General features: G+C 42.8%; 2 protein-coding genes across 3 annotated transcripts in view; both read left to right on the top strand.

The window, feature by feature from the left end:
* The window catches only part of stxbp5b (syntaxin binding protein 5b (tomosyn)), a 35,189-nt gene extending 22,689 nt beyond the window's left edge, over positions 1–12,500 (top strand). Inside the window, exons 19-29 of one of the 2 annotated variants that reach the window (XM_079752867.1) lie at positions 1,133–1,195; positions 1,294–1,353; positions 1,696–1,743; positions 2,580–2,630; positions 2,885–3,013; positions 4,138–4,380; positions 4,828–5,197; positions 5,730–5,895; positions 6,294–6,405; positions 7,599–7,819; positions 8,826–12,500. In XM_079752867.1, coding sequence (XP_079608993.1) covers positions 1,133–1,195; positions 1,294–1,353; positions 1,696–1,743; positions 2,580–2,630; positions 2,885–3,013; positions 4,138–4,380; positions 4,828–5,197; positions 5,730–5,895; positions 6,294–6,405; positions 7,599–7,819; positions 8,826–8,867 — 1,505 coding nt within the window. In that variant the 3' untranslated portion in view covers positions 8,868–12,500. The remainder of the gene's footprint in view (positions 1–1,132; positions 1,196–1,293; positions 1,354–1,695; positions 1,744–2,579; positions 2,631–2,884; positions 3,014–4,137; positions 4,381–4,827; positions 5,198–5,729; positions 5,896–6,293; positions 6,406–7,598; positions 7,820–8,825) is intronic. The other variant, XM_079752868.1, reaches the window with a different exon arrangement.
* Positions 12,501–14,809: 2,309 nt separating this feature from the next.
* Positions 14,810–27,276, top strand: part of sash1b (SAM and SH3 domain containing 1b) — a gene marked incomplete at its 5' end in the record, with an annotated part of 74,383 nt that continues 61,916 nt past the window's right edge. The window contains 1 exon segment of the mRNA XM_079752883.1: positions 14,810–15,304. Within this exon segment, the coding sequence (XP_079609009.1) occupies positions 14,810–15,304 (495 nt within the window).

Here is a 27,276-nt window from a genome sequence, read left to right as displayed (position 1 = left end):
CCTCTCTCAATCTCACTTGATCCCTCTCTCTCTTTCTGTCTCTCTCGATATCTAGATCTCTCTCGATCTCACCACTTTCACTCTCTCTATCTTTGTGTGTGTTTGTCTTCCCTCTCTCCGTCTCTCTATCCAAGTTCCTTATTCTGGTGTTTTTCTGTTGGGTTCCTGTTCCCAGTAGAGCAGTCTTTCTCAAACCAGTTGACCAGTGACGACTGGTTCCCACTCAGGTCCCTCCATTATATCACTGAAGACTTAAAACCTGCGCTTCCCGTTACTTGTGCGCCAAATAAATACGCTGACCACATTTAACTGATTGAGAACTGACACTTCACTTTGATATTAATCTTAATTTGTCCGATAAATTATTTTATATTCCATCGTATTTATGTGGTCTCCGTGGGCCCCAGAGGCAGAGGGCTGAGGTCTAGAGGGCAGAGGCTGGAAAAGTTTGAGAGAGGCTGCAGTAGAACACACCAGTAAAACAAACCAGTAGAACACAGAAGTTGAACACACCAGCAGAACACACCAATATAACAGTGCCCGTAGGCACACTGACCATATGCTACCATCATGGTATCCTATGTCACGGCCCGGATTGGGAGGGTCTAGTAAATCAGACGCTCTTGGCACCGTTATTAGACCTGATGTAGAGGTCTAATAACGGGGCCACACCCCCACCCAGAACAATGCCCCATCCTGCCTCTCTCCCTGTGATGTGATCCAGTCGCTAGCTTAGTGGAAGACATCCAATGAACATTTAATTATGTTATTTGTGTCACCGGAGCCTTTGATTGGTTAACGGTGTAGGATTTGGTCAAATGGCCCCAATGTCCTTCGACAACTTTAAACAAATGAACTTCCAAAAATGAATCTTTTAGACTTATCGAACGGCTAATGAGTAAATGTTGAAAAGATATGAGCCGGTTCAATTAAGTCTGATAAATGCAAGTTCATTCTAGTTATTAGCATGGCATGTGTCCTGGAACATGGTAGGCTGCATGCTGTGCTGATAGCTAGCATGTATTCTACCCCATGCCAGGCTACATGCTCATTATCGGCATGGCTTGTATCCCTGCACATGGGAGGCTGACCGTTAAAAGAAGTTTATTTTCTGCTCTGTTTCTCTCTCCAGCGTTGTGCGACGGTAACGACGGCCCCACGGCATCAGAAGACCGCTGCAAATCGCCCACTTCAGGTAGGCTCTGTTGTGTTGTGGGGACTTTTCTAGAGCACTTTGACTTCAATGCTGAGTTTGGTTTGACACGGCTGTCTCCGGTGTCGCTGATCCTGTAGGATCTACCTCTCCCTGCAATTCAGACGAAGAGCCAAAGCAACAAAGGTTCCTTGCTCTGGGTACTGTATCACACCACGCAGCAACAATACCCTTTGACAATGGGAATGCACCATTACCCTGTATCATGTGTCCAGTGACAGGATTGATATGAAGGAAGTATCCTTCATATGAACAAAAATGATACCAAGATCCAAATCTGGCTTTGTCGACATGAATTTGTAGCAACTGAATTTGTAGAATGCAATTTGTCCGATCCGCACTATACACACGTTTCACATTTGGGTATTAACCGTTAAAAGTTGGTATTGGTGCGTTCCTATTTAAAGGACTAATAAACATCCTGCCTTATTCCCGGCCATTTTATTTATTTAGTTTTGTTTTGTTCTGGAACACATTCACAGTGAAGACAAAGAGCAGGCGCTTCTCCAAGACGGTGTCCAGTGACTTTGGTACTGTATGACCTCAGTGTATTGCTCTGTCCCACTTCCTGTGGTTTCCCGCTATGTGGTGAATCATGGGAAGCTCGCCTCACCCCTCTGTGCTTCTGTGCGGCAAAATCTCTCTTTTGGGCATCTTGTGCCAATCGCAGATCGCGGTGCATCAGGACATGTGTTGTGTGCTCACTAATCACCAGGTGTTGGGTCCTTGGTTGTGTGTCTCTATGGTCGTCATATGAGTGATCAATCCGATCTGTTTTTGTCATGCACTTTTGTCAAGTGCATGTTTTCTTTTGTTGTTTCTGGTCTCTTCTATGCACCACGTGACAAAGAAAACTGCTTTACTACACTTGTGGTGGTGCCGAAAACGCTTAATTCTGCACACTTCTAACCTCTGGGCATATCAGCAGCACAGAATCCTCTCCGGTCGTAGACGCAGTTTCTGTTCACTGCTGTGTTTTTGTGATCGCAGGTGCGCAGTGCTTTAGGAAAAAAAAAAGACAATTCACAGTTTTTTATGACTTTGTCTTCTGCTGCTGCTCTCTCCTGACTGTTGACCACATTGTAATGATGTAATGTCCTTCCTGCTTCCTGCTTTGATTAACATGACAGCCACCATGTAGCTTTTGTGAGAGAGAGAGAGAGAGAGAGAGAGAGAGAGAGAGAGAGAGAGAGAGAGGTGTCACCTCTTCCCTTCCCTTTCTTTCCAACACATATGTCCTCAATCCATGAATGCAAACTGTCATTAAATTAACTTCTAATTGGGGGGGTGATAAGGAAAAAAGCTGTTAGAAGTGGAATGTCACTGTTCTCTCGTAAAAGAAGAAATGTCTCCTCTCTCCTTACAGCCAAGATCTCAAGGAAAATAAATTCCCCCACTGAGCAAAAGCCAGACACTGGTAAGCCCGAGCAACTGTTGGAACTAACCCTGCTGATTTTACAGTCCATCATATTGTTCTTACAGGTGTGGTGCCGTTGTTTATTCGTGTTTGCAGTTCTTTTTTTTCCACTTCTATATTGTAGCCAATGTGTCGCTTACCGTCTGGATGTGTGTGTGTGTGTGTGTGTGTGTGTGTGTGTGTGTGTGTGTGTGTACAAATCTATGTGTGTGTGTGTGTGTGTGTTTGGGGGGGGGGGGTTTGCTGGGGAGCAGAGGTGTCGCGGAGGTCTTGGTGCAGGCGTTCTCTCCCCTCTAGGAAGCATTGCATGAGTCTGAGGAGAGGCCCAGACGTAGCACGGCTCAACCTGGACGTGCGCAGAACGCACTCAGACCAGGACCTCAGTGAGTTGGGCGCTCGAGCCCCATCCGCCCCGCCTCCGGGCGGCTGGGGCTCGGGCTCGCTACCTGGTGTGACTAACTCCGCCCCCACTGCAGTGTTTTGGTGCCTTGTTGTCTCTGTCTTAGCGGTAGCAGTCTCTGATGGACACTTACACGTAAAAACAATTCTCACGATTCTCCCCAGGCCTTTTCTTTTTATAACCGCTTCCTGATGCGTTGGTGTTGCATATCCTGCTTTTCCTGTTTAGATCCTGTCTTTAGACAGGACAAGTTGGCCTGGTGCATTCATCTTAACTGCTTTTTATTGGTCACCTAGCATAACGAGTTCCTGTTCTGAGTGAGTCGAAAGTGAGACTTTCCACCTGTGTCCACACATCAACAAAGCGTCCTCGTTGATTGCATGTTGATAATTGCTGGTGTTTTGGGTTGGCTGCTAAGTGTGAATTTTTGCAGGGTCATGTAATTAATGAACATAGGTTAACTTAATTAAAGCGTTTTTACTTATCGCCATTATTTGGGGGAGACTCCGCCCACTTTCCTCAACCATGTTTTGTGCCAAACAGTGCAAACATATAAACAGTGCATGGTTTGAGTAGCCCACGTTCTGCTTGACTGTTGAGAGTGAATCCTGTTCCTCCTTCTTTAACCCTCTCTTGGATGGTGTTTAAAATGAAAATAAATTAGGATAATGGCCTACTGGGGGTGGGGGGTACTCTCCATTAATGGCAATAAGCTATAAATATAACCATGAAGTTCTTTTATAACTACCGTTTGTTAACATTCAGTGAAGGACTTTATTTTTCCTTCACTCACTCTGAGGTGATATGCTGGGTTTAAATCTGTCTGCTACAGAAGCTGTACACTATTTAAACTATGTACACTATATGTACACTGTACACTATAACTATCAGTGAAGGCATGTGATGGTCGCAACCTACTAACATTGTATGGGGAATTCTGCAGGTTGATGGTTTTCATCCTAACAGCTCCACCGTTCTGCTGCTGCTGCTCACTTTGTAAAAACAATTGTCTGATGTATTCTCCTGGTTCTCCTCCTCCCCCTCTGCCTGGTTCTCCTCCTCCTCCTCCTCCTCCTCCTCCTCCTGGTTCTCCTCCTCCTCACCTAGACGCTAAGGACAGCTCCATCAGCCGCTCCCGCAGCTCCAGTGTCACCAGCATCGAGCGCGAGTCCCGTGAGGTCATCTCCTCCTTCCACTTCTGCGAGACTTTCCCCCGCAAGGTGACGGAGGGCGGGCCGGGCCCCTGCCTGATGGTGGGCACCAGCCAGGGCGCGGTGCTGCTGCTGGACCTCAGCCTGCCCCCCGCCGCCGACCAGAGGCTCTCCCAGCCCGTCGGCGTGTCCAGCTGCGGTGAGCTCCACCCACAGCGGCGTCCGAACACCTTTCTGTATTGTTACCTTTTAGGGCAAATAAAACACGCATGCATAAACACAGCGTTGACAGTGAAAATGTGTCTTTTTTAAACCTATTTTATTTAACGTATTTAGCTTGGGTGCTTGTTTGCCTTTGGATGAAAGCATCTAATTGTTTGAATGTTCAATGAAGGTTAAGGTAATTATTATTTGAACATATGATGTAATGATAATGTTGATTTGAAGGTGACTAAACAACACATGATTTAATTTGATGATTTCATGATTCTTTTATTTGTCCAGCAACAAATAAAAGTTGAAAAAGAAAAAATATTTTAGTCGACAGCTCCTGTTTTGAATCTATTTTGGATGTGAAAGAGAACGTTAATAACACTGGGAGGTCTGCCAACAGAAGGCTCTCTAACATGTGCTCTCGTCCCTCCAGGCACCCTGGTGCGACTGAAGGGTGGGGTGATGACCATGGCTCTCCTGGACGCCGCCGGTGCTCTGCTGCCCCCTGCCTATGAGCCGTGGTACGACCCCAACGCCTCGGAAGAGGACAAGGAGAAGGAGCGGAGCAGGAGGCGCAGGCCGACGTCCCCGGCCGCCTCCCAGGAGGGTGGCGTGGTGGACGGGCAGTACGCGGTGGTGTGCCTGGAGAAGCAGGCCACGGTGGTGGCCATGCCCTCTCAGACGGCCGTCTTCAAACACAACATCACCGAGAGCTCCTTCGTGCTGCGGTCCGACGTGGTGCAGATGGCCGCCAGCAACTGCATCGCCTGCTTCTGCGCCAACGGGCACATCATGACCCTGAGGTACCCCCCACCCGCATTGGTTAGCACCAAAGGTTTGCTTACATAAGTCTAAAAGACAATGGACCATAATAGTCATATAGTATTGTATATAGGATCATTATAAATGTGTGATGTTGATAGGAAAAGCTAGTGTCAGATAAAACAGGCCTTTGGTGCATTTCCGTACTGCAACAAGGATAATTGACCACATTCAAGTTGACATAGACTCACTGGTCTGGCAGCAAAGAGCAGAAGGGCAACATGAATAGTTATCTCATAATGGGTAGGAATGTGTAGCTGTAGAGGTGGTCCACTTCCAGCCCAAAGATACTGGTTCGATCCCCAAAATGTTCCCCTCAACATATCCTTCTGAATCCTCCTTGACCCCTCCTTCCATTCTTGGCCAGGTCACTCTTCAAAAAAGGATTTTAATCTCAATGAGCCTCGACTGGCTAAATAAAGGTTATAATCAAGAAGTCTATTTGGATAAAAGCTTCTTGCCCAGTGACGGCATTGTAACCTTCTTCCTCTTCTCTTTCTCCTACTTTGACAGTTTGCCCAGCCTGCGCCCCCTGCTGGACGTCAACTACCTGCCTCTCACCGACATGCGGATAGCACGGACGTTTGCCTTCTCCAACCTGGGCCAGGCGGTCTACCTAACCTCCCCAACGGAGGTGCAGAGGATCACCTACAGCCAGGACACCTGTGACAACCTCCAGGTTCGCATGGCCACCCTCTCAGCCTCAGGGACACTTGGATACATTCATGTTCATTATAACCAACATATTTTAGTTTTCATTGCAGACATGTATCTCATGCATTACAATACAATTTAAATACATGTATTAATTGTTTAATTTAAAGTAGTGATCTCGAAGAAGTTGTGATTCTTCCCAGAGATACAAACTGGTTAACATTTATAATAATGCAATTGTAAAGGCTTTCATGGGCCATAGGCTCAATCACTATTGTGTTTTCTCACTTGGCGATAGGTAGTTACCAAACAGACATTATTTACATGAAAATCTTGGAGACTGCCACTTTAACAATAATAATAGATATAACTATGGCCACAGATGAGCAGGTCAGAATATGGGTGTTTTTTCGCCCCCTGCAGGAGATGCTGTGTGAGCTGTTCACCCCTGTGGAGACACCAGAAGCTCCAAACCGAGGCTTCTTCAAGGGCCTGTTCGGGGGAGGGGCTCAGTCCCTGGACCGGGAAGATCTCTGTGAGTCCCGTAATATCACTACATCATGTTCACGTAGTCTTTATTATGTTCACTTTGTAGTATTTCATTATGTACAAGTTGGAGTCTTTCATGTTCACATTGTAGTCTTTCATTATGTTCACGTTGGAGTCTTTCATTATGTTCACGTTGGAGTCCTTCTTGTTCACGTAGTAGTCTTTCATTATGTTCACGTTATGGTCTATCATTATTTTGACATTGTAGTCTTTATTATGTTCACGTTGTAGTATTTCATTATGTTCACGTTGGAGTCCTTCGTGTTCACGTTGTAGTTTTTCATTATGTTCACGTTGGAGTCTTTCATTATGTTCACGTTGGAGTCCTTCATTATGTTCACGTTGGAGTCTTTCATTATGTTCACGTTGGAGTCCTTCATTATGTTCACGTTGGAGTCTTTCATTATGTTCACGTTGGAGTCCTTCATTATGTTCACGTTGTAGTCTTTCATTATGTTCATGTTGTAGTCTTTCATTATGTTCACGTTGTAGTCTTTCATTATGTTCAGGGTTGGAGTCCTTCATGTTCACGTTGTAGTCTTACATCATGTTCATTTTGGAGTCCTTTCATATTCACGTTGTAGTCTTTTATCATGTTCATTTTGGAGTCCTTCATGTTCACGTTGTAGTCTTCTATCATGGTCATTTTGGAGTCCTTCATGTTCACGTTGTAGTCGTTTATGTTCACGTTGTAGTCTTTCATTATGTCCATGTTGTAGTCCTTTATGTTCACGGTGTAGTCCTTTGTCCACGTTATAGTCTTTCATTATGTTCATGTTGGAGTCCTTCATGTTCACGTTTTAGTCGTTTATCATGTTCATTTTGTAGTCCTTTATGTTCACGTAGTAGTCCTGTATGGTCACGTTGTAGTCTCCTTTATGTTAACGGTGTAGTCCTTTAATTTCAGGTTGTAGTCTTTTATCATGTCGAGGTTGTTCTTTCATCATGATCACATTGTAGTCCTTCATAATCAAACTGGGGACCTTTATGATCACATTGTAGTCCTTCATAATCAAACTAGGGACCTTTATGATCACTTTGTTGTCATTTAGACGTTCTAGTTTTTCATGTATGAAATCCATGTTCACATCGCAGGCATCCTTTATAGTTTTTGCTTCTCATCTACTGTGTGTGTGTGCGTGTGTGTGTGTGTGTGTTTGTGCCCGTGTGTGTGTTCAGTCGGCGAGACCGCTGCGGGGAAGGCCTCCCGCAGTCTGGCCCAGCACATCCCAGGTCCCGGGGGCATGGAGGGCATGAAGGGGGCTGCATCAGGGGTGGTAGGGGATCTGGCCCGTGCCCGCATCGCCCTGGACGAGAGAGGACAGAAGCTGGGCGAGCTGGAGGAGCGCACGGCGGCCATGATGGCCAGCGCCGACTCCTTCTCCAAACACGCTCACGACGTACGCAGAAGTCCCCCCCCCCCCCCCCCCTGTCCACACTCCTCGCTTCTTTTTCCATTATTCAACACTGGCTCGGCCACCTTATCATTGCAGTGACATCCGCGATGATGAACTCAATTCGATGTTCAATATTCCGCCCTTTTTTGCTTCCTAATCTCAAAAGCTCCATAAGAACAGATTTATTTTGAGTAGTCTTGTTAACACATTGGACAATGTTTCACACATGTTTACCCGTGGGCCACACGATGTCGTTGATATAAAGAAAAAAACACGTTTAATATCAATATCAGTGATCTTATAGTGTGAAATATTGTCAAATGTCTTTGAACAAAGACGAGTCTGAAAGAAATCTGTCTTATTTCAACAAGCACACAGAGAAAATGGTCAAACTGACCTCTCCGCGCTATGCTTCTATTAAACCCTCATTACCCTTTTTAATGAGGCTTGTATAGTTAGAGGAACGAACAAATGATAATCCAGCTGCTGAGAACTCTAGCCATACTTTGCGTGCACGGCGATGGTCTCATACAAAGAATGCACAGCTTATTGAATCTCATAGGTCTGGAGTCCTAACATTTGAGAGAAAAGTTCTGGCTCCGGATAGCTGAACTCAGCGCAGCCAGCTCCGGGGCGGCCGGGCTCCCTCTGGAGTCCTCAGGCATGGGCACCTTTAAACTGCTAGTGGAAACGATAATCAGCGCGTACGGAATGGCCAGAAGTGCTAATGGAAAAAACTTTTATTTATATCTTCCATCAAACACACTAGTAAGACATATGGTAAATTATATTTATACTATTGCAGATATACATTTTAATAAAATAATCTTCAGTTTAAATGTTCTGAGTTCGAAGCTCAATGTCTGTGATCGGCCTGTTAGCATCATGAGCAAGATTCTCTCCTACATATTCTTAATTCTTGGGTGTACAAATTCTTGCTTTGGATTAAAGCCTCTGCTTAATGACTTGTGATTTTTTTATATGAATGTATTCTGTTTTCCTTCCCCAGATGATGTTGAAGTACAAAGACAAGAAGTGGTACCAGCTCTGATGTCGGCACAGCTGAGAACTTCAGACTCTGTAGCAACACACTCCACTCTTCTCTGGGGGGAGGCCATAATGTCCCTGTCTTTCCCTTTTATCTCCACAAGGGGCCCCCGAGGTGTTGGTATTTTTTTTTTTGGCCTACTGTCATTAATTGGGATCACGTTACTTTTTTCAACCGAGGAAACGAAGAGGAGTGTCAGACACCTGCGGAAGGATAGAGAAGCGAGAGGGAGAGAAGAGGAATACTTTTATTTTTTGCGTTTTCAGGACGGTGGATTGTGGATTCTGACACTCTGGGGAGCAGAAAGCTAGAGAGCCAGTCACATCCATGAGTAACGCACTCCTATAGAGGAATACACATTAATATATGATATACTGCTGTTTTATTAAAACGGATGGAGGACTGTTTGTGGTGGCCTGATTGATGTTGTTTTGTTTGTTTAATTTTATCGTTATTGCATTTTATGGTGTCAATGGAAGATATTTTGAGGAATAAGTCTGATACGCCCCTCTATGAATCTATTCAATTTAGCACTCCCTTTTGTCTTCTTAACCTAAGCAATGAATGAGATGAAGAATAGTTTTACTTAGCTTTTTCTTTCCACATGGTTTTGACTTTGTTCTCTTTGAAAATTATAAATATTTATCTATGATTATTATTTTTTATGTGGTTCTCTAAGTTAGGTTAACACTTAGAAGAACAGAGAGAAATTGAATGATGAGGTCATCGCCTCTTATCCAATAGGGAACGAGCGGCATTGACCTCATCGTCCCTCTTTACCCAATTAGAACTGGTAATTCCTTATCACAGACAGTTTTTGCTTCCACAATCATTTCCGATTAACGTGATTAAGGTATGACGGTCCCAGTAAGGCGTGATATCTGAATCAATTCGATTTTTCTGGCTTTATTTCAAATTAGTTTTTTATTGGAACATGACTGTGGTCCATAGAAATGAAGTGAGTTTGGGCATTAAATCAAAAAGAAAATGTTTTTCTTTTTCAACTTAAGTGCACAGGGACATGTGGGGAGATAACAACCCTCGGGTTTGAAAGAGTTTACACTGATTTAAAATGAGTTGATACACTGTTAAAAAGAAGAAGAAAAAGGCAGTTGCCTGCTGTGAGGATGCCAATATCCTGCCATTATTTATCCTGAACGATATCCGATTATGCAAATTGTATATTTTGATTTTAATTCTATACATTTTTGCCAGAATTATTCTTAAAATCTTTAAATATGTTTATTTTTTTGCACATTTTATTTACTTAAAATAGTGACTTTATTAAAATCTTTGTTTTCACCATTTTCTTTGTGTGTGTGGGTGGAAAAAACAAAGCATGTGACTCTTACCACACAATGCAAACGGTAACTATCTTTGTCGGCGACCACGAGAAATTATTATTTTTAAAAGAGCCACTAAGTCTGCCGCATCTTCCACCAGTCTCTAAACCATTTTCATGTATAACAGTTTTCCTTTACCTTTGCCTACCATGACGCAAAGCATATATACTAGCCTCTAACGATGTGTGTATCTGTGTATTTGTGAACATGCATATATTCAGGAATATATGTATGGCGCCAATATTTATAATATTACATAGACAACGTATTACAATCGATTTTTATTTTATTTTTAGCTTGACAGTATTTATTTTTATGTGGGATTTGCTAGACTTCTGTGGTCTAGCATACATGTTAGTTTTGTTTGTTTCCGGGATATGCTGCCACATTGTGTTGATTTTAGGAGCGGTGTCTGGTAGTCTTGTCATTTTATTTTATTTTGACAAAAGCGAGAGGATTTTGTGTCACCCCATATACTGCTTTCAAATGCAGCGAGCTAAGAGGAGAGCAATATACAGATAGAAACGCGGACACAAGGCATCGTGATGTAAATGTACGTTCACACCAAAAGCCAAGTAAATATTCTACTTGTGTGAGCAAACTCACGCAAACCGCAAATCTTTTCCTGCGAGAGTGAATCAGAATCAAGCGAAATTCGCACCAAAGAATATTTGTCAGAGTAGAATTTGAGCGTCCTGCATCCTTCGCGCCATGTCTTCGCTTTAGGTGTGAATGCACAGAAAGATAGCGGCCATGTTTTGTTAGGTTCAGACACCAAATAATATTTAATTCTACAGTTGTCTTTACTTTTGTCTTGAATAGTTAAGATCACACCTGGTTAGGTGAAGAGGTAGAGACCAACGTGGGCAACGCCGAAATCCGCAGTCCAAAACAGCTGTTTTGTCTTTTTAAATATCCGACTTTGTCCATTCTTCCAAAATACTACCCATACAACATTTAGCTTGTGATCGTTAAAAACCTTGTGCTAAACTATGATTTTCTAGGTAGTTTTGGAACTTTTAAATGTAAAATTTTAGAGAAATACACGTTTCTGCTTTTAGTTTTATCCAAAGTGGATACATGGGAACAAAACCCCCTTACTTTTTTTTCTCTTTTTTTTGGAAAGAATGGCAGTTTGTCTTTGTAGTTTAGGCGAAATCTTGTGAAATTGGGTGGGTTTGCACTATGTTTTGTACTTAAGATAATTTTGCTATGTCTTTTATTTCTAAAGGTGCGTCTACACCAAACGCGAAGGGGCGACAAGATCCCATAAAAAATGCGTAATGGGCGTAAATGTATTTTTCTTCTTTTTGCTTGGAAAGGACCAAAAACATAACAAAAACTATGCCTCTATATTATTATTATTAGTCAGTTATGCTGAGCAATTGCGTCATTCTCAGCTATGATTTCCATGTGAATTTATTCATATTATATATTTCTATACTGCAAAACAAATATAAATATATAGTTTTAATTTAAATTATATACACAACCTAATAACTTTAGTGTAATTTTATTTGCGATCTAAGGAAAAGATAATATCTCATTATTAGTGTCCAAACTGTAGCTGTGCATATTTGCCATTATCCAACCTGGAGACAAAGCATTCTTCTTCTTCTTGGTAATGTATTGACCATCGCTCTTCTCAGGCTCAGGCTTTGCTACCATAGGATGCCGGTTCCTCCAGGATGTCTGCCGAGGCACCAGTGTGGCCTCGGACTATATAGGAAGTGCTTCAGTTTGCAAAATATTTGTCCTTACTCTACACGGTCTCTTATTGCACATTGGAGGATGCATGATATTAAGTGTTTACATACTTGAAACAGCCATGTATTATCCCTGTTAAGAGATTGTCTGTTATGGCATTTGTATCTATAAACCCACAGAGTTTAACAAAAACACAAAGTTCTTGTCACCTGTTCAGACCCTTGCCCGTTATCATCCTCATTGTCGTCCAGAAATGCCATATGTGAGACTATTTATATCATTGAGTGTAAATGTTTGTTTCTCTCCCATTAGCTCCGTGTAAACTCTAGCGTATACCTTGTACTTACAAAGATTGCATCAGAAATCAAAAAGGCTTTCCGTATAGTGCAGGAAGAGATCAAGGGGCTGTCCGTCGCCGCATTCACATCTCTGGCTTTGGGTATATATAGGTGGAGCTGCAGTATTTTCCCATGGTAGACCACTTTTGTACAGTTTTATTAAAAACGACTTTCACATGGATGTCCGACTTATTCTGCTGCCACCAACAGTTTAGACATGATGTAGATACAGTATATAGATATTATTGTGCAATGGAAATAAATGTAAAATTAAACCTAAATCTGTCTTCTCGTCGTTTATTTGTCCACGTGTTTTGCGTGAGACCGGCGGAAACATGCGCAACATACAGTAGGCTGCTAAATGAATGTTGATTTGTACATTCGACAGTGTTGTATATGGGGTCAGAACAGTCTCATTAATAATGAATGCACAGAGAAGGATTCACAAATGCATTTTGTGATTTATATATAAATTACTCTCTTCTCACAAATACATTTCAATGCACTCACAAATGGATATCGGTATGTATAAATGTAAAATAAATCCATAAACAAAAATAAGTTTCACAAACACATTTCTGATCAATACACAAATGTGTCTTATTTTAAATAAATGTAATATAAATCCATAAATATATTAATCAAAAAACATATTTGCAATTCTCATAAAAAATGTATTTGGATGTTGTTACATTGATATACAAACTGTTAAACTTGAATTAACAAGACGCTTTTCATTTGTAAACTTGTTTGCATTTGTGTGTGAACTGGTCTGTATTTATATGTGGATTTTTGAGACTCTCCTGACGTGGCTGGATTCACAAATGCATTTTTTTCAACAAGGAAATCTCTGTAGCCAATCAGATGCCTCCCTCGTTTTCAGCCAATCACATGACTGCAGTCCCGACCTCTGAAGAATAAGTCCGAGCCTCCCGGTTCCCTCGGTCAAATGTCTATGGGAAATAACGGGGCTTTGAATGATCGTACTTAAAAATCTCTAGGTGGCGAAGAAGTCAAAGCTGCGTCACGTTTTGAACTACACACTTTTTCCATCTAGTTTCGACTGGGTTTTTGATTGTCGGTGCCGTTAAAGTAGTAAACGGCACCGACAATCTAAAATCCCAGTCACTGCAGTCATGTGATTGGCTGAAAACGAGGGAGGCATGTGATTGGCTACAGATAGTTCCTTGTTGAAAAAAATGCATTTTTGAATCCAGCCACGTCAGGAGAGTCTACAAAGTTTACAAATGAAAAGCCTCTTGTAAATTCAAGTTTAACAGTTTGTATATAAATTTAACAACATCCAAATACATTTTGAGGAAAATTGAAAATATTTTTTTAATTGATGTATTTATGGATTTATATTACATTTATTTAAAACAAGACACATTTCTGTGTGGATCAGAAATGTGTTTGTGAAACTTATTTTTGTTTATGGATTTATTTTACATTTATACATACCGATATCCATTTGTGTGTACATTGAAATGTATTAGTGAGAAGAGAGTAATTTATATATAAATCACAAAATACATTTGTGAATCCTTCTCTGTGCATTCATTATTAATGAGACTGTTCTGACCCCAAAGTTGTAGTCTGGTCAGCGTCCGTTTTTCTTTGCTGGCCCATTGGTTCAAGCGTAATCAGCGTGCTTTACCCATCACAGCCAGCAGGGAGCGCCAAAGTCCAGTCAGACATGATTTACCCATCACAGCCAGCAGGGGAACGCCAAAGTCCAGTCAGACATGATTTAACCCATTACAGCCAGGGGCGCGAGAGTCCAGTGAGAGACATTATAGCGTGCTTTACCCATCACAGCCAGAAGAAGGGCGTCAGAGTCCAGTCAGAGACATTATAGCGTACTTTACCAATCACAGCCATTAGAGGGCGTCAGTGTCCAGTCAAGACACATTGTATCGGCAGAGATCAGATGGAGCGGAGTGTGGCTGACTCCCCAGCATCACACACGGGGTGCTGGCGGACGGGGCCAACTAAACTTGATTCTCCCGCAAGAAAGCAGTCAAGTGCACACGGAAAGCCAAAAGCTCTAGGGACATTATCTCCGGACTTGTTTTTGCGTCATTGGATTTAATTGTAGGCTAATAGGCCTTTTTATTTCCCGGCATTCGCGATTGTTTTCAGTTACTGCCGGACTATGAATGAAACAAAAGCGTCTTATCCCGTCTAAGGACGCCAAGTACGGTAAAGCCCTGTTTGGTCTTCTAACGTGATATCTTGTTCGAAATTGGGTATCGACGGGGGTTTTTCATGAGCTCGAAAACGAATTTGACGTGTGGGAAAACGGAGGGAAGTGATCATAGTTACCTGAAGGAGGCTTGACTTTATCATGGGACTGAAACTTCAGTGTCGAGATGACTACGATGCTTAGCGCAGCTATGCACTGGTCTTAATGGTTGTCCATAGGCAACAATCAACATACGTTGTGTGTTCTTTTCAACTTGATCTTACTTTTGGATTGGAGGGGGGTTATGAGCGCATCTCTCATGCGACTTAGTCCCGTTAAGACAAGCCATCTCGGGCTCCATCCTCTCTCACAATGACTCAAGGAGCAACCCTTGTGTTTGACTGGCTATCGACCCTAAAGCTGTCTCAATATGTGGAGGCGTTTGTGGATAATGGATACGACGACTTGGAAGTTTGCAAGCAAATTGGGGAGCCGGACCTCGATGCCATCGGTGTCCGCGTAGATTACCACAGACACAGGCTGCTGAGCGCCGTGGCGAGGCTGAGAGAGGCAGACCACAGGAAGTCCCCTGGACACTATTTCACCCTGGAGCCGCTGAACCCAGATGGCTCCAATCGTCCTGCTCTCCGTCAGCCGCAGAAGGAGAGGGACCTGTGGGGAACCAGCAGGGAGGGCACTGGGACCGCGGCCTTCAGGCACCAAGCCTCCTGCCCGGGTAACCACAACCCCAGGTTCACCGATTGTAATGACTTCGTTACTTATCCCAAATTGAAGCTCAAGATATTGATCAGGGATAAACTGGCCAAAGAGGGGATCAACTTGAGCAAAGCACCTTATACACACAAGGTAAGACAAAGTCTGTATATCTGTGTATCAATGTGTATGCCACACTTCACTTAGGTGACTTTTATTTCCTCCAGACAAGGACGCAGGGTGGTGGTGTTGAAAGCCGGTGTATTGTTAGGATTGTAGACAATGATACATGACGCTGTTGATCCATGCTGCCATGTAGGAGATCTCCTACGTGGAGATCTCCTACATGGAGAGTGCGTGTGGTGATGGCTAGTCGAACCCGTGCACATCGATTGCTCAATACACAACAGGTGTGCAGCCTCACCCAGCCCCATCCCATCAGTCTGACTCAGGCAAGGTAAGCCTGCCTAAACCAGCCATCACCCGCAGGCATTACAAATACCCATCCCACCGCCCTCCGAACATCCTTGAGTGACGGAGCTGTCGCCGGCCATCGCGGTGGCAGGGCTGTCTGGATGGCCTGGTTTCAGCTCTGGGCCTAGGCTGCTGAAGGCTGGACCCAGGGATAGCCACGTATTGATGTCTGATATGGAGAACTCACTCTTGTGGCAATACTGATTGTTGTGAAAGTTTGAATACTCCTGGATTTTATCATAAACTACAGATCTGAGTCCCAGTGATCAGCAGGATCTGAGCACATCCGAGTGTCAATATTGAAGTCGGAAACCAAATCCAATCATAAAACATTGTTAGTTTTAGAGGAAGTCAAGGGGATTTTCAAATAGGTAACGACTTTTAACTAGATTAGAATTAAGGCCGTCAAAGGCCATGCCATTCAATTTGAAACAGGATGTTCTCACTGAATAACTGTCCATCTCTTTGATAGAGTCTTCTACCGGAGAGCTGCCTAATTCACAGGCAGATATTGATTTAAAATTAGCTTTAAATCCACAACCAGCCCCATAAACATTTCCGGCATTTCCGGTATTTCCATTGAATGCTTGGGGCCACTGATGAACAGCTAAGGTTATCATCCATCGTCTATGTCTTAGTAAGTATGTTTGATAATGTGCATCATTTCCACTGAGACTCTACATATTATACGCGTAGTCTCATATTTCTTTGTGATTTATTTTTTATCTTGTGGATCTTCTGTTTGGTCAGAAATGTGAAACACACACACACACACACACACACACACACACACACACAAACAATTCTGCTGTATATGTGACATATTGCTTTATAAGTGACATATTGCTATGCAAGTGACATACTTACATTGAAGCCATATTTATCCATTGATAAATTTCTAACAATCTCGATACTAATCGGGTAATTTGTCATTGGTATCTTGGAAAACCCAAGCTGACGGTCTCTTTAGAATACAGGAAGCAAGAGGTGAAAGTGTTTTGAGTTGGTTTTAGGATGGCTGGGATTGTGTTGAATTGCCAGCCAGAGAGTATGTATTATTGAAAGTATGCAGCTGTTCTGACGGCAAAGAGGAAAGGCTCTGTAGCGCTCAGGGACTTTAACACGTTGTCTTATTGAACTGTGTAGAGTCCGTCTCTCTCTCTCTCTCTCTCTCTCTCTCTCTCTCTCTCTCTCTCTAAAAAGAAAGGATGTTCTGTATTTATATCTCCATTGTGCGGGGATCCAGGGAGATGCTTCGCGCACAACAACAGGAACCTTTCAATATAGTTGTGGTTTAAATCCCCGTCAACGCCGCAAACTGATTCAATCTGGGGTCTCTGATGGCATCTCCACGGTAACAAAGGGTCATCTTATGGAACAGGCAACATGTTCTGATGACAGATGTTCCCTCTCTGGGGGGGGGGGGGGGGGGGGGGCTGACAAGATGACAGGCGGGGGGGGGGGGGTCCCCTTCAGTCCCTGAAGTAGTCAAGGGGTTAACGCTGGGTGGTCTGCAAAGACTGTACCTTAATACACAGTAATTATTTTATATAAAGAGAAGGCATTCATTCCATCCCGGCATCCATTAAACTTGTTTAGCCCATCCATAATGCATTGCACGTTGGATCAAGGCCTATTTGGCTTAGCATCAGAAGTTGCTATAAAGTAGACTACTAGATTGAGGCAGCAACGCTTTGACTATGTGATGCTAAGCATCTATTGCAAAAATAGAAATAATCAAAATAACTGTTATCACAAATTATATTGTTTTAGTTATATATAAATAACAAATAATTATTATTTGTGACCTCATTAAAAGACTGAGCTGGCGGAGGGCGCAATTCCTCTCAGAAAACAGTTGGGATTATATCTGAAAGTCAACACTAGTAGGCAGTTTGTTCTCTCTGAATTATATAAAAACCGCGCCCTTCCCACATTTTGACTGTTGACTTTAATAATCTATTTTACCAGTCTACTCCTTATAAAAAACTCTAGGTTGGTTACTTTAAGTAACCTACCTCTTTAAGCAACCTACCCCTACCCAACCCTTTTAGCAACCTAGCCCTTATGAAATCTTACCCTTAAGAAAACTAAGAAGCATTCCACGTTCAAACACTAGTCCAAATTCCCTCGCGTATCTTGGCTCGGATGTGACTTAAATCAACATTGCACATAAACAATGAATGTGCTCCAATGAAATGGTGATTCATGCCTCCGCTGTCTGAACGGCCCTACGGTCTCCCAAAGAAAAGTTTGATTTGAGCCGACCCCTGTGTCAAAACACATCACCAAGTGGCCTTACCAGAGGCCCCTAAACCCTGTGTTTATCCCACGGTCCCTCTCCTCCAAGAGGAGGAGATGTTCGCTTAAGCTACGACCTTTCCAGATATTTATCCAAAATCTGCCTTTCCTGAATTGCTCTATATTAGAGAGTTCTTATATCAGAATAGGGTTTGGCTCCATGCGCTCTGTAGACCTGACCGAGATAACTGTTCCATGAGCGTTCATTAAAGATTCAGACTCTACAAAGTAGTAAGTGCAGGAATGTGCTGTGACGTGTAATAGACATGGACCAATACAGACAAACGCAGATAAATCTGTCTGGTTAAAAAGGTTCCTGCTCTCCATTCAGTTCAGTCTCAGTCTCTATGCTCTGAGAGAAAGTTTTCCATTTCAGATTTAGGGATTTTAGTAAAGTGTGGGACATGTAGACATGGTGTTTAGAAGTTAAACGCGGTTAAACAGTCACAGAGAATGGCTGTTGCCACGACAGTTTAATTATTCATAATAACAATGTTTGGTTATTATTATGAACCTTTCTGTTCGTACATAACATTTTTTATGGACAACAACAAGGAACAAAGCACTTGATCACAGGGAACAGGAAAATAATCACACCAGCGAGGTAAAATAAGGCTTATTTACAAAATAAATAAGCCAAAACCGAATAGAAAAAGATTGAAATTGAATTAAGTGATGATATAAGCACAGTCATAAATTAAACATAAAACATGGTTCTAATCAAATATGTAGGCTAAATGTAACTGTGTTGTTGTCTATCCTCATGTGGCCTCAGTAGCTTTTCAACCCTCTCCCCCCCCTCCCCCTCTGGCAGTGACCCAACCCTTCTTCAGGAATTAGCCAAAGCTTTTAGTTTTTGAATAATCAAAAGTGTTGTTGTCATACAATACACAAACCATTGTACCAAGTACCTGCTGGGTTCGAACCAGTTCAGTATTTCATTCACGAGTGAATGAAATACTATGCTAACACGAGGCGTTAGCGTAGCTTCAACAACGCTCAGTTGAAAGGGCAGTGCAAAAGTAGGGCATTTCCCAGACCTCTGGGTACTTCAGAGCGACAGGATGTAGCTTTGGGCGTCTGTTGACGTCTGCGTTGTGTTCAGAAGATTTCTCCAACGTAAAGAATGGAGAACCTTGCAGAGAGATGTCACCTCAATCTGGGTGGTCTTTTCTGCGCTGTGTGACAGGTGGTCCCGCAGTATAACTGCCTACCTGTCCTCAGCGATTGTAGAAGAAAACATTACACGGACAAATATAGGTTTCACTCTTGAAAGAAGCGGCCGTCTCGGGGAAGGTGTGATACTTTCTAGTAAGTCATTTGAAGTCATTCCTGTGCCAAAACCCATTTGAAACGTGTCAGTTCTGGCGATTAAATGATTGTTCAACATTATTATATATCTTTCCCTTTCCATCGTAATGACACCAATTCTGAGGATATTACGATTTTAGAGGGATACATTATCACAATGTGGATTAAGAAATATTATAGAATATGTTTTATGTCCCTTATGTTCATGATGTTAGGTGACCTACATATCGATGACGAATGAAAAAATTGACAGTGACATTTCCCCTTCGCATTCGCAGCCAGCCCTATGGATCAGCAGTGTAGCTATGGGCAGTGAACTTTATTATATCAGCTGATTCTACCTGCGCCCCCCCCCCCCCCCCCCCCTGGAATGCCAGAGGTTCAGCGGCCAATCGTGCCAGCGGTCTAGCACGATCGATGAATTATAGATCTGTAATTATAAGATGGCTCTCTGCCTGCGTGATCCATGGCTCCCCCTCCCCCCCCCCCCCCCACACACACACACACACACGGCCTGCTGCCGCGGGTTGGCAGCACGCCTATTAGAGTCTATTAGAGATTTGGAAGCAGAGAGGGAAATACGATTAATAGCATGAGAGCGGGAATAAAGTCGGGGAAACTGAGCTAACCACTGGCTGGAATGGATGAGCGTGTTTCAGGATATGAGAGGGGAATGGATTCAGTATCAAGGGGTTTTAGACACAGAGAAGAGTACACCACTGCCGTTCAAAAGTTGACAATCAAACACAGGTGATAGGCGATTCTTATAACTGAAGCCCAGTGTTCTTGCCCAGTGTTTCCTCTGCCTAAGACTCACGCCATACTTAGCTGCACAATCATCTTTTTAGGATGACAGAGATACGTTTTGTTTAGATGAAATACAGTAGTTTGTTTTCTTGTGATGTGAGGGGTACGTCATTCCGGCCCCATGCCTATCGCATGATCACAACGGCCCCTTCTGGCAGTGACCCTAGCCCCTACACCATCTTGCCCTTCGCACGGCCACGGCAGCATCTTCCCGCCAATACACCTTCTAAAGTTACCACTGGTACTTTGCTTTTACATCTGTCGAGGGAATGCTTAGAGATCAACAGTAGTCGTTAACCATAGGGTTGAAGTGGTTGCCCCGGACGACAGAGGTATTCACCATGCTCTACAGGGCACTGGGATCTCTGGAGGCTCCTGGTTGTAACGAGGCGGCCGGCGAACAAGACGAACAACCAGGGCCACGTGTTGGGATCGCTCTGCTGCCAGGACAAGCAGAAGCAGCAGGACTTCTTCTTTCAATGCCGCGGCTCAAAGACATCGCTGGTGCCTGAATAGGGGGGCTGCTGGTGGGTGAGGGAGGCGGGGGTGGGGTGCCTGGCAAACACTGGCGCTCCTCGGCAGCTGACAGCTGTCTCTCGCCTTTTGTGACATAAAACGGGCGGTTGAATGCACAGCTTTTTTTGTTTTGTTTGCCAAACACCAGCAAACGTACGACCAGCGGCGTGTTTCACTAGACAAAAGGACCCGTGTGTGTGCGCATGCTTGTTTGTGAGTGGTCATATGTGTTTTTGTGTGTATCTGTATCTGTGTTTATGTGATTGAGGGTTAAACAGTTGATGAGAAAGTCCTGCGTCAATAAACAGTTGATGGGTGAGCAGTCTTCATGGAGGCGCCTTAATGAGCAGTAGGGCTGGTTTGAGAAACTTTAATTTGCCGCTGATTCTGTCGTTTGTCGTGTCCTCCTCTGACGTTGAGCAGGACGGAGCCATGTTTCACAATCCTAGCGGGCACATTTCCTCAGATATTGTTTTATTTATTTTGACATATCTGCTCGCTGAGGGGCAGGATAGTGTTGGGTGTCCAACCTCCAGCTGATAAGTAAGCAAAGGTCAGATCAGCGAAGTCACAACGTTTCTCTGTTTTGGGACCTCAGTGGTGGAACGAGCTCCCTACCGATGTCAGGACCGCAGAGTCGCTCACCAGCTTCCGCAAAAGACTCAAAACTCACCTGTTCAGAGTTCATCTCGACTCTGCATAGAAACCAATGCACAGCCACCATTGAATGTTGTACGTCCTGGCACTTGTACATTGCACTTATTCAAGGTACTTAATTGTGTAGCATCTACAGTAGATGCTATCATTGCTTTACACAGGGAATGGGTTAGCCTACCGATTGTAATACTTGCACTTGGTTCTATGAACATCTTTACTGTACCGACAGCGATATATTGTTTCACTTCTTATGACAAATGTACTTATTGTAACAAATGCACTTATTGTAAGTCGCTTTGGATAAAAGCGTCTGCTAAATGCCCTAAATGTAAATGTAAATGGTTAGTGTGGACAGGGCCTCACTCTCACTCGTTCAGTGAACTGCCTGCTGTTGCTGTGGCTAAGTGCGAGCAGAGGGGCATGCCCACTAACTAGCCTCTGCGTGCAAGGAGTATATGAGAGTTGATGCTGCTTGTGTATGTGCAAGTCCTTTCGTTCAAAGTCTTTTTTTCTTTCATATTTTCTCATTTTTTAAAATTAAATTATTCATTTTTTTATAAAAGTATCGATACTAAATAATTAGCGTATCGTATTGTTTGTTGCGTGAGGGTATCGTGATACCTTTCTAGTATCGGTATACCGTGCATCACTAATCGGCGTACACTTCGGAATAGAAAATGTAAACCATACATTTGTGAACTGAGTTGTATTGATTGTCATTATTGATGTGTATGTGTGTATGTGTATGGAATCAGAGTCTAGTACTTTGTGATGTTTCAAACTTTATATTTCGATTTTCTTTTTCCGAAAACAACTGCTAATTGTAATTCTTCTAGGCTACAAAAGGGGGGATGGCTATATCCCCACATCTTTATTTCATGGTCATATGATACAACATGGAAGACCATAAAAGATTATATAGAATGACTACCTCAGTCCTAGGGGGTGAGGAGGTTCTCCTTCTTAAAGCCTAACCCCTGGAAACAATGACATCCATAATCCTCCTTTCCACTACAAGCAATCAAACGATTCAAAGCCCAACTGCCGTGGCGTATGCGACTCTGGAAGTTTCTGAGCTCTGCTCTGAACTCCACCACCACCACCTCCATTCTGCATGGCTGTATGGAGATGTTTCTCGCATGGATGAGTAGCGTGCGATGTATAATGTAAAGCCATACGTTAAGCACGACATAATCGTTGACCTATATTCTGTTGCATGGGTAATGACAAGGATTCAAGGGTCAAGTGACTCCACGGCGTGGTGTTAATGTTATTTGCATGTACCATGCCTCCCCCCCCACACACACACATGCGCACCCACACACCCACATACACACTGTTGTCTCATTTTAAAGCTTGATTGCAGTTACCATGAGATGTTCCTCTGTCACCATGGTAACCACCCTCACCCCTCCCTCAAAAAAAGCTGCATCAGCAGAAGATCACATGGAGTCGTCATGGGAGGCTTACACGGCTTAATGTCAACAAAAAGCTGTGATTTAAGAACACAATATTCTAGTGTTTATGGGCGTTTGACCCCCAGTAACAATGACCTGGGTTAGAACCCCACTGTTCCAGGTTAGAACAACACTGTTCTGGGTTAGAACCCCAATGTTCCCAATCTGCTGTTAGCTGCCTTGAGCAGCTAACAGCCTCTCTAATGACTCTAATCTATAAACTCACTTAAAATGCTTTGAATAGAAACACCTGCTGAAGGACTCAATACCAGCGGCGAAAAGCATTGAAAAAGAACAAGGCTATTTTAATAATAAATATAACCGCAAGCGGTGATTAACGGGGTCCGAGCAAAATTAGAAGTCAAGAACACACTAATGGAAGATATATAAATATAGCATATAATTGTCATATTTAAGGAAAGATGTTCAACTTATAAACCTGAACTGCAGCCTCATTCACATGGTCAAAATGTCTATTGATAAGCACACAACATCCAGAAACCTCCAAGCACACATTTCTCAAGTGAATTAATGGCTTTCTTCAAAGCACATACCTGAAAAATCTTTGAAATTCTGGGGAAATTAAACATTTGTAGTCTAGATCACTAACGGAAGAAATATAAATATGACAGAGTTAATTATGAAGGAAAATTGGTTAACGAAGAAGTTCCCCTTAATGCCATACTGTGTCTTGGCAGTCCAATTCTTGGAAACTAATGAGCCGGAATGTTGATTGCCTGATGAATTTCAGGTGCTGTTCAATGTTGTGTTTCTTAAATGAGTGGATATGACAGAATGTCATGTTCAGCTTGTTCATAATGCTCTAATCAGGATTCGAACTCTCAAACTAAGGATCACCAGTACACGGAATTAACCCGTTGAGCCACAGACATTCCTGACCTGCATGAAGTCTCATTCACATCGTGAAAATGTTGATTGTTAAGCACACAACATCAAGAAAACTCCAAGCACACATTTCACAAGGGAGTTAAGGGCTTTCTTAAAATAGTACAGATCTGAAAATTTGTACTGTTAATGGTATCAACCTAATGATAGCCGTATGGTAGTTATACAATAACAAAATGGTCATATAGGCAAAATAGGTTTTGACTGTGGATGTTTGGCTTTTCTATGAAATTGTGGGAAAAGTAAACATTTTTAGAGCAGAAGACCAGGATGAAAAAGATGCATCTGATTTTAGAGTTTAATATGATGAAAGAATTTTGAGTCCAGGTCAATCTCATAAGGAGAAGTAAGGCTAGTTCATATTTTTTTAAAATAGCGCCACCTTTGGGTGCACTACCACAATTTGGGTTTATTGGTAGTGGGGGGTATTGGTATCCACCTGATAATAGTTGTGTGTTTTTTTTATACAATAATAAAATGGTTGTATAAGAAAAATGGGCTAACTGCTCCCAACTTTATTGGCCAATATTTCTCAAATGGAACTAAGTAAAACAAATTCTGTTAGATGATTTTTGTGAGGCTTGGTCTAAAGATGATTGATTGATTATTTTTGTAGCCTGTGAATCTTTTTATCATGTTTAGCTTTAATATGAAATTGTGGGAAAAGTATACATTTTCAGGGTTTTATAAATGCGTCTGATTCTAAAGATTAATATTCTGAAAGAATTTTGAGTCCAGGTCAATCTGGTGAGGAGAAATAAGCCTAATTCATGATTTTTTACAATAGTTCCACCTTTGGGTGCAGTACCACAAATTTGGGTTGATGGGTAGAGGGGGTTATTGGTAACCATACCTGAAAATTTTCCAGTTTTCGACTTACGGTATAGGCTGCAGTTTGACTTTTACAGAATTTGAGGGGAAACAAAAAGCAGCAAAGCCGCTTTGCTGCTCGGACCCCTAATAATGTTTTTTATTGATATGCTGCTTTTCTCAGTAATCAAAGACACATAAAACAAGACACAAGTCGCGAATACAAGCAACACATACAGTAATATCAATAAAAAGTGCCAAAAAATAATTTCTAATAATATATATTTCAAATAACGTAGAAGAGATAGGGGTAGAAAGAGGGACAAACAGGCGAGGAGAGTTTGATATTTATTTGATAGTGTCTCTCTTTCTGTTCCTTCTTTTGGAACACATCCCAGTTCTCTGTGGAACACTTATTCTCTTCCTCTTCTCCAAATCTTCAATCAATGTGAGGAAGGGGTAGAAGGGCCCCTTTTGCAGGGGAGGAAAATCCCGCTCTATTGAAAGGCCATTGAATTGAGCAAAAGGGTTTCAGTTCAATACAAGAGCGCTTCAGAACTCATGGTCATTCAACCAAGTCATTTCCGAGGGCTGACGTTCTTATTGGACACTTGTGCGCGGTAAGACTAGGGAGGGAAAACATGCCATTATTTTGATGTGTAGGGAGATATTCTTGACTCTTTATGTAGTACTTATCCTGGATCAACTTGCGCAAAATAGCCAAGAGCCTCACTTTCTTTTAAACGGTTGGTGACATTTAATGGAAGACCACAGTCTCAGAGTTATTTAGATTGTCCTTGGATTTGAGCCATCGGTTTATTGTGTGACTGTTGGGAAAGAAAACCATCCCTTTGCCACCTCTCCCTTGCTTTCTTTAAAATGGCGTTGAAACAAGCCCCGGATCTCCTCAGCGTCTCTCTTCAAAGCTGGGGGTCACTTGACAGCGGTGATTCACTGTGTGCCACGCTACGGTGACCTTGGTCCTGTTTCTTTACCTCCGGGACGCACTGTGGGATTCTTCTGTGTTATCTACTCTCTCTCCACTCTAAGACGCACAGTGAGGACCTACTGGGAGTGGAGGAGAGGACAACCCACTCTGCACAGACACACGCACACTAAGCACTAAGCACACAAACACACCCACACAAACACACAAAAACTTTGCATCAGCACACATTTACACACACACTTTGCACCAACACTCACTCACTCACACACACGCACACACACACACACACACACACACAAACACACAAACACACACACACACACAGATCAAGGCAATACTCCAAGACAAACTTAATTTCAATAATGCATCTTATCTTGGGTTTCATTTAATTTATTGAAGCTGGGTACGTGCTACACAAAATACATGTTTATATGTTGGTGGTACAGCACAATGTCAATATCTGTGCTTTAGGTTCAATTGAACTGTAAAGATAATACCAATGATCATATATGTATAGAGCATTTATCCCAAACCCAAGAATCAGTTAAAAGCATCAATAAATACAGTTAAATATGGGGTCAGAACAGTCTCATTAATAATGAATGCACAGAGAAGGATTCACAAATGTATTTTGTGATTTATATATAAATTACTCTCTTCTCACAAATACATTTCAATGCACACACAAATGGATATCGGTACGTATAAATGTAAAATAAATCCATAAACAAAAATAAGTTTCACAAACACATTTCTGATCCACACACAATTGTGCCTGGTTTTAAATAAATGTAATATAAATCCATAAATATTGTACTGAAGAAAGTACCGGAGCCTATAAAGGACTGTATAATTACCAAAGGGATGTAATCTGACTCAAGGAATTTATAACCAAATAATATAATAAACCTGTGTACGTATTTAACTAAGAGGAATACAAGGAGACCAAAACTACGTTTAACAATTTAATACAGACAATAAACTGCCCTATAGATACACATTGAACACATTGCCATATAAACACTTCAATACACACTCACACTCACTCACACTCTACCTCCCCAATGCTATACCCTCACTTTAACCCAATAACAGCCCGCATCCACACAGACAGTCCGACCTGAGGCCCCTCGGTGGGCCTAACAAATGTCCTTGTGCTTGTAGTGCGGCGCCGCTGGATCGTTGGTACACGTGGAGTGGGGGAGGGGAAAGGGGGTGAGTCGAAACTGCCGGATACAAAGGGGGGCGTTGGAGAGGGGGGAAACCTCCCTTGTAGATGGGGTGAAGATCGGCGGTTCTGCCTGGTAGGGGGGTTTGAACCCGCCTCACGAACCTCGTCTGGATCGAGGGAGACCAGCCTCTTCCTGGGTCCCTCTGGCGACTGGGCCGCGAGCGCGTGCTCCTGGATAGCGCTCTTCACCGCGATAAACACTAGCGGGCGAACGGACGGCAAACGCACCTTCGTCTGCCGATACACCGTGCTGCCGACAGCACGAAACACACGAATATTCCAACCCGCTACAGCCCTCGACTCCACGTCCGCACCGCGCAGCCTCCAACCGCAGGTTGCTAGCAAAAAACCCTTTGCCAGTGGCCGACTACGCGAGACTGACTAATTGACTGCACGAGTGACCGTATCACCGGTAGACTAAATCACTCCGCGCAGATAGGTCTCATCACAAACAAATACACAACATGCCCAAACCCGTCGCATGGACCAAACTGACACAACAAAAAGGCAAACAAAAGAAATGAGTAATACAATACCCCATTAACATAAAATCAACCAGTACAGCATGACCCCACACAACAAACAAAATAAACGTTCAATCCCTGCAAGTATGAACTATAATTGCCCTTATATGCAACCAAAGGGACAACAATATGAACATATGCAAACCTTCAGAACAGCCGCCCCCTGATTTACGGGAAGGAAA

This window comes from Pollachius pollachius (genome assembly GCF_949987615.1).
Source record: "Pollachius pollachius genome assembly, chromosome: 15".
NCBI lineage: Eukaryota > Metazoa > Chordata > Actinopteri > Gadiformes > Gadidae > Pollachius > Pollachius pollachius.
Note: the sequence above shows the minus strand (reverse complement) of the source record. Positions and strands in the feature narration are given on the sequence as shown.